We start from the raw sequence: 11,835 nt of genomic DNA on the forward strand, positions 1-11,835 counted from the left end.
CACACTGTACAGTAGCAAAATATTGCTCTTCAGACACATACCTTTTGTGTGGACACTGAAAATCGTCATTGAATTCAGAAGTTCTGTCATTAACGGAGCAGTAATCTAAACTAGTGCAAAAGTGATAACAATAATCACACCTATACTTCATTAAAACCAAGTCTTTTGAAGTTTGACTTCTTACACATAACACATTAGTGACATATATCTGTAGTGTTATTGTAAAGGCCGAAAAGATGTATCCTACCCGTGGCTGCTTTTTCCTGTGTGTAAATTTAATCAGAGTGTATTAAATAGTGCTATCTTAAGTGCTAGTAACTCTGTGAATGAGGTTAAAGTATTTCTAAAGCACTGAGTAGTGTTTACAAATTTCACACAGCACCAAAATCTCCACCAAGACGTTCCTTGGGAGGCAGCTTTCACTTTCCTCTTTCCTCCTCTGGCTTCTGACTGGAAACTGTTGAAATTTCAAACTGAAACTGTAAAAGTGAGGGGGACATGTCATCCCATCCACGAGCAGAGCCGGCAGGTGGCACCGACTAACCCCAGAATCTGACTGAAAAATAATGACAAATTGTTGCTTTCAAATACCACTAACTTTTTTTCTGGTGCCTCATAATTGACATTGCTCAAATTAGTGACTGTAGATTTTTTATCATGCATGTAGCATGATATTTGCATTCATTTCTCTGATAAGAAGGAGTGTAGCCAATGTTGGCTAAAGAAAGCACTACTGTATGTGTCTCATTTTTACACAGAACAATTCAATTCTTAATAATATATGATTTATTATTTCATAGACTTGGGGGTTTAATTTACTTTTTACATGTATTTCAAATGTGCCACCCCTCTCTGAGCCTGTGCCCCAGCCTGGCCACCCCATCCAAAATTTTCTTGATCCACCCCTGATCCTAGACGAAGTGGAAATTATTGTCCGAGTTCATAATCTTTGACACATCCAGCTTATTGTCCAACAGTGAGGCGTTTCATGTCTAGCTGATACAGTTAGATAAGCACTAGACCAAATATAAGACCTGTACTTCCAGTGACTCCTGGTTTTGTTTTCCATGTCTATTGCTGCAGTACTCTGAATCACCTTAGTAGCCCCAGTTCTCAGTCTGTTATGCAATCACATCCTTAGAATGCTTGACTTTTCAGTGTAACAGATGTGACCAGCCCGTGGATAAACAGCGTGCTCCCCAGTCCATGTTTGTCTGTCTGGCTGCTTTCACTGATGGAGGTCTCACATGTCCCCATGTGACCTAGTGCAGGCGTTGGAGCTGCGGCAGTAGTTGTCCCCATATGCTCTAGTGACAGACAGATGTGACACACAGAAGCATACTCCGGTTCTAATAATTCTGCTTTGCCTTACTTTACCCACTACATAACGGTCAGAGGTCACACACAGCTCCATAACAGCAGGGCTGGACCTAGTAAGGTTTGCTACATGTGGAGACCATTGTGAGGCAGACAGACTAACACAAATGTCTATACCTACTGTACTTAATGTCACAGATCTTCAGATAGATTTTGCCCCAGGAATGGTCATAAGAGCCTTTTGTTGCTTATTGTTTGACAAGAAATAAACAAGCAATAGTGACCTTATGTGCACCTGCCTGAATGTGGAAAACATCATAAACTACATAACCCAAAACTATTATCAGTACATAGTATTGCAAAGAATGTGCAAAAATGAAAGAAATTTGATTTTCATTCACATTTACATCTACAGTTTCAGTGTGCTTGCCTTTTCATTTCTGTGTCTTACTTCAGGTTTGTCTTACAGGTGTGAAGGTGACTGGATAAGCTGTATACTGTAGCTTGAGTAAAAGTGATATTAAACCATTCCTCATTTTGATGTGGCCCCTCTTCATGTGTTCTTTTAATGAGCAACAAATGTTTGACAAGATAAAAATCTTTGTTTCCTTTTCTTTTTCACTTCTAAATGTTACTCTCCTGTTGCAGTGTTTTCCAGTCTGTATTGCTTTCTGCACTGCTCAGACTTCAAAGTCTTGCCACCAAATAGATCCCGAGATAACACTGTAGACCAGGTGGTGTCCTTAAATGGCCAGTGTGTGGACAAACATCAGCCTGGGGCCTCAACAAACCATGTTCTCCGTAGCCATCCTCAGATGACCCAGTCAGGCAAACAGCAGTAGTAGTTTGTCCTCAGACGACCTCGTCATCGCAGTCAGCGGGGTCAGACTGGGCTGACTTTCATTGTCAGTGGAAAGAGCTTGTATGTCAGTGGGAGAACTTGGTTGAATATCCTACTATCCACCTGATACGTCTGTGAAGGTCTGTACAGTGCAGTAGATTTATATGAAATACAGTAGCATTTATGGTATAATGAAATGAGATAAAGTCTTTTCTCTGGGGCTCCATATAGACCCAGTGATGTTTTAATTTCCCCACCGGAATAGAGTTGCAAAGTCAGAGTGTGATTTAATAAACACCATACAATAATGTCCTTATCAACTATTCGAATATGCACACGTTGTAAAAATCCCACTTTATAATTTGTTTCCTTCAGTACTGCTGTAATTCAGTTGCTTCAACAATGAAATGAATAAGTTAGAAATTGTTGAAAATCCTGAGACTGTTGCCCCTTCTCCTGTTATGTTTCATAAATCAGTAATGTAATTTTTCCAGGTTTGCTGCAGATGTGTGGCAGCTGGTTTGCTTGTTTGTCACTAGCATGGGGGTATGCATTGTGTAGATAAATAATTTGTTTTTGGCTTAGAGTCGTTCGCCAGTGGTTTGTAAATTGAGGTCCAGGGGTTCTCAATGGGCAGAGGATTCTCTGTAAAAATGACAAAATATTTTAATGCTAGAGGAAGGCACACAGAATATACATATAAAGCCAGGATGTGTTTTTAGACTGATGTCAGGAGATTCCAATGTGGAGATATACAGTATATGACTTTGCTGCAGGAGCTGTCTCTTAAGTAAAATGTGTGTTTTGTTTTCGAATTTGTGGAGGCAATGTTGCAAACGAGAGAGTATCACTAATTTATGATAACATTAGAGTTTTATACCGTATGTACCAGTGTTGTAGTTGAGGGACTAAACCTTGAGTCCGAGTCAAGTCCGAGTCGCCAAAGAATAATCCGGGTAAAGTTTGACTCGAGCCTGAGCAGAGTTCCTGTTACTTGAGTCAGAATTATGAGGACCTACATTAAACACAACTGACACAGCTCTCACTCTCATTTTATATTCCAAACTTTCTAACTGTGTATTGCACCATCATAGTGCTTGACAATCTGATACATAAAAACCGCTTCCAGAAAGGCTGAGTGTATGTGTCAGTGGGAGTGTGCTGGATACAGCATGGTGCAGGTGAACAGGTTTTAATATCTATATCTCATGCTGAATTATTATGGCCTATAACAAAAAGACAAAAGTCCTTGTCCCCACCTTCTGAGTCTGAATGGGGTCAGTGCTTGAGTCCGAGTCATCGGTGCTCAAGTCCTAGTCGAGTCATAAGTCCTGAAAATCTGGACTCAAGTTGAACTACAACACTGATATGATACATCAACATAATAACATGTATACTTGACTTGCTAGTGTATCCATAAACTATTTGTCAGTTTTCTATTTTAAACTAAATACATTTTAATATCATGACATGATTTTTTTTTTCTTTCTGAATGTTCCAGACTCCACTGAAGAATCTGTCAATTTGATTCCAAACCTTTGACAAATCTATGAAAGTGATTCCTGGTTGGAGCTTAAATAACTTTTTCTTATTTCATGAGAAGTTGACAAATTGAAGAAGGTTTATATTGAGCCATTGTACAAATGGACAAATGTGGCACTGACATCAATGCAAGTAGAAAGATCAGAAGCACCAATGCAAAGTTTCTCCCAGTACTGCTCCACAGCTCAACTCCTCTCAAGAAGTAAAATCACTTGTAGAACAGACTTGGAAATGTTGTGGCTCTGGTAGCATCAAAGGTGCTGCATCATTGTTCAGCCTGTGAAGTGACGAACTCCACTGGCCTCAGCAGGGATAAAACTGAAGATTACCAGATTGATCTCTGCATGGATACACAGGCTGCTCCTCTCAATATCATACACGGGATGCTTCTGGGATAATTCTGCTCTATTGCTGTAATCATCATTGGCCAAGTGTGGTGGCTTCCTCTCCTTTCAGCTCCTGGACTTCTCTTGATTTTATCCTCTGTTCCTTCATGTTCTCTCTTTTCCTCTCTTTGTCATTCCTTTCCGGTCTTTTTGTCAACTTTAATTTTGGTTCCTTTCCTTTGCTGTCCTCTTCTTTACTCTCCTGTTATCTCCTTTACTTCCTATTTCTTTTCTTTATTTTACGTTTTCTATTATCTCAGCTCCTCCCATCTTTTCTCATCCACTTTCATCTCCTCTGACATACTATTGAACCCTGTCCTCCACCATCCGTTGTTTCCTCTCCTTCATGCCATCTCTTCTTTTGTCCTTTCCTGTCAGGGTTGATTAGCTACTCTTTACAAACCCTAAGTGGCTAATTTCAGGCCATTCAAGGATTTGAAACTGTTACTTAGGTAAAATCATATAATTGCTCAGAATAATTTAAATCCATTAAAAAGTAGCACTTGTAAAGTTGCTTAGTCATGAGCAGATAAAATGATAAATCATAACAAGGGCATATCATGAAGTAAATATCCTTCTACATCACAACAGTCCAGTTCTCGCTCTATTTACTTTTCCATCTGCCGGGGCACAAGCTGTTGTGTGCGTCCTCTGATAGGGCCCGATTCAGGCAAACGGAGCTAAGATAAGACTAGCTAACTTGAGTTCTCTTGTGCCTTTCCAAACCTCAGACAGAGCATGTGTTTGTTTACCGTCTGTCTGCTCTTTCACCAACAAATTCCTCCCCTTCTTCCACCCTTCTCGTGTCCTGTGTAATTTGCCTTCTTAAACTTTTTAAAACCTGCATTTCCTTGTCTTGTGATTGATTTCTGTCTTGTTGCCTTCTCTAGCTGCCCCTATTTTTCTCCTTTTTGTTGCTTTTCACATTTTTCCCCTTGTAGTGTGTTGTGTCTGTCCCTTGTTCGGTTTGACACACACTTCTCATCATAATACATTTCTATATGGGATTTACCTTCTCTGCACCCTCCTTTTAACCAGTATGTTCTTATGTTCTCCATGACAACAAAATGAGCAGTTGTTACTTACCAAAATCAGTCCACCCCCCCCCCTTCCCCTTTATGGATTTTATTCCTTTCCCAGGCACAAAAAGTAGCACTTGGCACTTTTGAAATGTAAATAAAGTTTTGTTGTCTCCTCAGCTGTAGCCTCCTCCAGCCCTGTTTATCAGGCAGACTTCAAAGTGGCACATGGACATGCGGCTCTGTCACTCCCCTCCTGTGAAATCGGGTCACAGGCGGTGCTTGGCTTTCAGTGAAACTTTTTCCTTTCATGTAAGGACCTAGTGGGTGAGAGGAACTAAAGGGGGGCTGTGCCAGCCAGCCAGCTACCCACTATCCAAACTGAGATGCACACTGTGGCTGTGAGGCTGTGGGGTGTGTGTATGGATGGATGAGTGCTGTTCTTGTGCACTTTCTCAACTGGTCATCACATGCCAGAAGTTAGCCCAGCCTGGGTTTTGCTCAGGTGCATATATTTTGCCTGTTGTTTCCGGTTTCTCATGTTTCTGTTCACTAAGTTTCTTCCTATGTGTTTTTCTCTCTTTTCTTTAGCTGTGGTGCCAGTGTGAGAGCGCTGTGGTACCTCGTGCTGAGTGTGAGTCTGCAGCGACGGGACAAAAGACATAAGAGGGGAAACAGGACAGGAAGAAAGAGACCACTGGGAACAAGGCAGCAAAAGAGCAAGGAGAATCAGAGGACACCATGCTGAGTAGAGCTGAGGTTAAAAGAGGAACCTGACTATGGATGAAATCAAATGACCAAGTGCAGAAGCACCTCAACCTCAGATAAAAAGAAAGCAATATAGATTGATAGATTTTTAGCTAAAAGCAGGGCTGAGGCACTCACCAGACCACACCCACATTTTCCTAAACTTGCATCCGCCTTCCTCTGACGACCCAACCCCCGATCAGAAGACCTAAAAACCCCTGCATCTCCTCCCTTTATGTTCCTCTTCCTCCTAATTATATTTTATACCCCACATCTTTTGCATTCAGCAGTAGCAACACTGTCAGAAGATAGCTACAGCATCATTTAGTGGAGTTAACCAGACAGTGACCGTACGAGCTGTCACTGAGCGGCTGTTGTAGAGTTTGCCAGGTAGTGGCCTTTCATCACCACACATGGACTGTTGATGAAGAAAGATGGCAGTGCAAATGGCAGGTGCCACCCATTCCTCACGGGCACCCTCGCTCCCCCCATCAGCTGTGGCTCGGACCGGTTAAGGTTGGTCTGTTGGCATCCATCATAGCATTGGCAGCAGTTGGCAGAGCGCAGGAAGGAGCAGTATGCAGGAAACTGACTTACCGGCCACAAATGCCTTTAAAGGTAAACACTAATCATGCACAGCACTGTGTGTGTGTGTGTGTGTGTGTGTGTGTCTGTGTGTGTGTGTATTAATGTATATGTCAATGTCAAAGAAAAAATGTGTACTGAGGTCAGAGATGTTTCCAGCTGGAGTCAGGTTTGCTCATTCAGCTTTTGAATAATTTTATCAGGTTGCCATAATAAATTTCATCTTCAGTCTCACAGGTATGTCTTAATAAGACAATAGACCATACAACTCAATCTTTAATGGTGATGAGACATCTAGTTCTTATGTCATTTTGTGATATTCTTTTTATGCAACTTAGTCCAGCATTGTCTGACAGATAATTGAAAAGGAATCAGTCCACTAGGCCTAATGCTTGATTAGCCTGTAGGGGGCATTAGGACTTTGGTTATAGCTTGTATATTTGCAGTGTCTTACAAGACTTATGAAAGTTAAAGGTTTTAGTCAGCGAATACTGATTTTGCCATAAATATTATGGTTTTGTCTGGAATGAGTCCCTGTTTACAGTGTAGGGCACTATATTTACCCTCTGCCATTTTTAATGTCCATATTTTATGTGTGAAAATTTATATAGTGGAGCAGAAGGTAGTGGTGTCATGTACACCACTTTCTGCAATATGTCCCAGTTTATAGATGTAAGCAGAGAAAACGTGAACAAAGGAGTGATCTTGGACAAAACCAAACTCTTACCTTTTTGGTAGTTCAACAAACTTATATTCTGTAGTTGGTTGACCCATTTGCATATCCTTCTGTTTTCAAGAATGTGCACATGAGTATCTATTATTTTTGTATTTAAGGGTGTTTATGAGTGAATCATACAGGACAAACCCTTTGAGGTGGAGGATTCAGAGCCCTGCACAGGGAAACGCAGCCCTCAGTGGAACCAATAATAGGTCCTGTGCTGCCCAGAGTATTCACCTCTGTAGATTTAACACCAGCTTAACAGTTTCTCGTTTAAACATAATCACTTACTCTAATTATGACTGTTGTAATTGCAGTTGTATGCAAGCTTACAGCAGAAGCCCAGCTCTTACTCTAGGGAGTAACATCCCTCCTTTTAACTGAAGCACGACACAAACTAAACATACAATAGCAGTGGTTAATCAGTGGTTTAAGACACGTGACATGCTGACCTGTCGCTGGCAAATCCTAGGATGAAATCTGTTTATGCTTAGGCAAATTGTAGAGTTTCCAGAAGTTTTAAACTATGAATTTCTGAAATTTAGCAACTTATCCACATACAAAGAAGCAGATACTGTTAGAATAATGATACTCTATCTTTAATTGAACCAATCAGAGCGACTGTGTTAACAGAACTATCACAGACAATGGATTACAGTGAACAAAAACTAAAGAGTACATCACACACAATGTTGCTTGCTCTTCCCTGTTTGTATATTATTTTCTTTTCAATTCCCCTTTTTGTTTGAAATTCATTTTTTATCTGTTGCATTTGTCATGTGACACTAACTTTAAGAGAGGATAATTTGACTTGTCAACAGAGGCAAAGCACAGGTGCAAGAGAAACACTTGCATTACTGCTGCTGTGGTTTGGAGGGGACGTCAGCAGTCTAGTGCGTACACACCCACACAGTCTTGATAGAAGTCAAAAACAACCAAAATCAATAAGGTCCTTTGTGTGGGTGTACCTGAACTTTATACAGTTGTGCACCTAAACAACTAATTTTGTTTGCCTACTGTAAATGACTAAAGAATGGATTGAAACAACATTTTGTACGTGCATGGCCCCCAGAGGATACAGTCTAATGAGTTTTCCTGTAGTGCCACCATGATCAAAGAACGTTTGTTGCATGTATTCTTTATGAACTGTTCATTATGGAAATGAGAAGGAAAAGGAAGGGAAACTGTTAAAAGGTGTGTTGTGTGGATTATTCAGAGACAACTTTCTTTAATGTAATTGTTCATTATTCTGAGCACCGCAAACTTCAGAAGATGAACATATTTCAACAACTGGACACATTATGTACACAGTCTTATAATATTTTCAAATTTCACAATGTCTCATTTGTAACTGTACACTGCACTTTTGAATTTGACCATTGATAATCACACATATTATCTTCAAGTTGAGTTTAAGACGGATTTTTAAGGGAGCATATGACCCAGTATAGTACAAAATAAAGGTTGAGTTTAAGACGGATTTTTAAGGAAGCATATGACCCAGTATAGTACAAAATATACTCTGCATATTGAAAAGTATCTGTTTAATAATACAGGCAAATAACATAATAAAAATACAGGAAATTGATTCTTTTGTTCAAATTATTAATCAGCAAATGATAATCAGGATTATCATTTGTGCTAGCATCAACAGTACAAGCTAGTGAGCAGACCTCAGCACAGCTGTGGTGTTACTGTGGAAGCTGTCCCCCATGTTCTCACTGATATGAACAAACAGTTCCTTCTGATGCACCTGTGGAGGTGACTGATTTCCAGCAGCATTCTCTCATGTCGCCTCACAGTCTGGATTTCCACTGTGCCATTGTCATTCTCCATTCTGCCATTTTGTCTTTGCTGAGAGTTTGGAGTCCTACTGTGATGTTTCTATTGGCAGTGGTAACCAGAGCGCACATAGGAATGTGCCTCCTCCACTCATCACTGATTTGTCAAAGCAATTTGACTTGCAGCTGAAGCTCACTCACTCTATTGAACAACCAAGAGCACGGAGTGGTTGACAGAACCTTTATTGTGAGGAAGATGGGATCTTTGAGAGATCTCACTCTGAGAGCTTATAGAAAACAGATTCACTGACAGGCTGACTTATAACTTAGCTGACTGCTCTCTGTTGTTCTGTGTGAGTTAATTACACTGAACATAGAGCCTACTGGGGCCAGCGTGCAGTGTGTGTGCTGTGTGCTTAAGAATTTGCACCATCTCCAAAGCTTCAAACACGCCCTAGCTTCTCTCTAAATATGTGTATACATCCTGCTGGAGTCTTTACTGTGACCAACTACTATAGATATGCAGAGATCACAGAGCTGAGCCTTCTGTCTGTTCTCAACATGGATTACATAATTCATCAGCTGTGTGTGTGAGCATATGTATGTGTGTGTCTGTGTGTGGGTTAGTTGTGGTCAGTCTCCACAGAGGCCTTGAGGGAGTGAAGAGGGGAATGAAGTCATCAAGAAGTAACAAATGTGCAAACATTCAGTTGTGCAGACACTGGTGGTCAATCGCTGCAAGGTTAATGTAAAGTTTTGTTTACTGCCAGAGCTCATGTCCCGTGAAATTCACACACGCCCTGTCTGGCCATCCATTCAGCTCAGTCAGGTCTATGCGTTTGTCTGCATCTGCATTCAGGGCATTTTAATCCACAGTGATTTCCTTGGTGAGCTTGTTACTGCATGAATTGTGTTCTCAGGTGAGGTGTAGAAGGAACACAGACCAAGGCCGTGTTACCAACCCTCCTCACATCTATGTGCTGTTGAAACTTAACTCACCAAAGAAACTATTACAAAGTATAGCACAATAGTCAGATCTAGCCACCTACACCCTGATAGGACACCTTCTGCAGAACCACAGCTTCACAGTAGCATACCACAAAGAAACACTAACCAACAGGCTTACAAACCCACTTTTTGAAATTTAGGAAATTAAAGCAAAATGCAATTTCCCGCTTAGCCAAGCATAATAATTTCAACTGAACAATCACAGCATGAGGAAACACTTACTGCTGTCCAAGGAACGCCAGGCTGCTGGATAAACTTGACACATTACAGTAAGAGGCTCCAATAACATCGGACCCTGGCTAGTGGCCCACTGACGTGCCCCTGCACCACGGAGGGGAGGACAGGTCATGTATCCAAATCATGGACAAGGCCCACTGGTTGCTGAGTACAGTATTACAATACAGGAGGAAAGCACAGCTCAGTTTTCTTCAGCTTGGTTTTCTTCCCCAGAGCATATATAGAAAGCCAAAAGACAAAGAAACCTTTTCCCATTGGATAACAAAGGTTAAAACTTACAATTATTTTATCTCCTTAAACTATAGAATCCTGTTTTTAGGACATTTTGTCAGGTTTGCCCGGCTGCACCTGCCTCTCTCACAGCCCTCTCTGTTTTAGCTCCCTCACCCTGATTACACCATCTGACACACCTGCTTTACATCTCCAGATCACCACCAGCTGCACCTGATTAGTTTCCTCCTATTTATACCCTGCTCACCGTCCACTCCCCTGCCAGTTCTTTCTAGTATCTGAGGCCCGTACGTTCCCGTTATTTTTGTATCTGCTATATTTGCCTTATACTCACGTTCTTTCGCCCTAGCTCTGTTCCAGCCTTGTGCCCCTGTGTCTCGTCTTCCTCGCCTCTGTTCCTACTTCTCTTCCTCCTCCACGAGTCGCTTCTCCGGACCACGGACCTCCTCTACTCCGTACCATCTCCACCACGGAGGTTGATGCACAGTCTTCTATTAACTGCCTGTACAAACTCTGTCTCCTCAGCGACCATCTACCACTACCAGCCCAGGAGTGAACCCCAGCGTCCGCAGCCCGGTCTTCCCAAATATCCATTACCTTCCTGCTGCTCGACACCTGGTCCCGCTTCTACTCCCTCAACCTGGTTATTCACTTGCTTGTTATCATCACTGTAAATAAACTGAGCACTACTTGTACTGAAGTCAACTACCTGGGTCATTTTTGACTCGCTCACCTCCGTGTCCGAGCAGACATAACACATTTGACTTCTAAGGAGCAAAGTTTCAGGTTACTTTGAGAAGTGTGAGGGTTTCATCAATAAATATACATTCCTAAAAGATCTGTTAAATAAGTTCAGACCCTTTTGTGCGGCCCTACATGCTGTTGGTTACAACCGGGCTTGTAGAAAACAAACAAAGGTGCATTAGTAACACAGGAATAAATGCAAAAGTATCACCATATGAATGAGTTCACTTTCACAACCCACTCTCCTCTCAGTTGTTTTCTTCACATTATTGCTTTTCTCTTGTTGGCTTCATCCTCACACCTACAGTAAACATGTGTACATCCCAAGTCTCTTATATTGTTAGATCTGCTCGGACACAGAGGTCTGGTAGAACGGGTGGCAGATTGAGTTTGTTGGGACAGCATGATGGAGGTGGGTTGTGCTACTTGTTGTGTTAGGGTCGACAGGTCATGTTGCTGCTGCTGCAGTGCCTGAGCCAGTTGAGCGTTTGACAGTGAACTACTTGCACCGGAGTCAGCAGGGTCCATGGTGGCCAGTTCTTTCTGTTAGATCCACTCAGACACAGAGGTGAGCGAGCAAAAAATAGGACGGACCCAGGTGGCTGACTTCAGTGCAAGTAGTGCTCGGTTTATTTACAGTGATATCAACAAGGAAGTGAATAACCAGGTAGAAGTGGGA

The 11,835-nt window shown here is 41.6% G+C and overlaps 1 protein-coding gene across 1 annotated transcript in view; it reads left to right on the forward strand.

The window, feature by feature from the left end:
- LOC109963851 (low-density lipoprotein receptor class A domain-containing protein 4) overlaps positions 1-11,835 on the forward strand; it is a 253,798-nt gene that overhangs the window by 87,580 nt on the left and 154,383 nt on the right. Inside the window, 1 exon segment of the mRNA XM_020606735.1 lies at positions 5,697-6,470. Within this exon segment, the coding sequence (XP_020462391.1) occupies positions 6,431-6,470 (40 nt within the window). The 5' untranslated portion in view covers positions 5,697-6,430.

The sequence above is a fragment of the Monopterus albus genome, unplaced genomic scaffold (genome assembly GCF_001952655.1).
Source record: "Monopterus albus unplaced genomic scaffold, M_albus_1.0 scaffold81.1, whole genome shotgun sequence".
Lineage (NCBI taxonomy): Eukaryota > Metazoa > Chordata > Actinopteri > Synbranchiformes > Synbranchidae > Monopterus > Monopterus albus.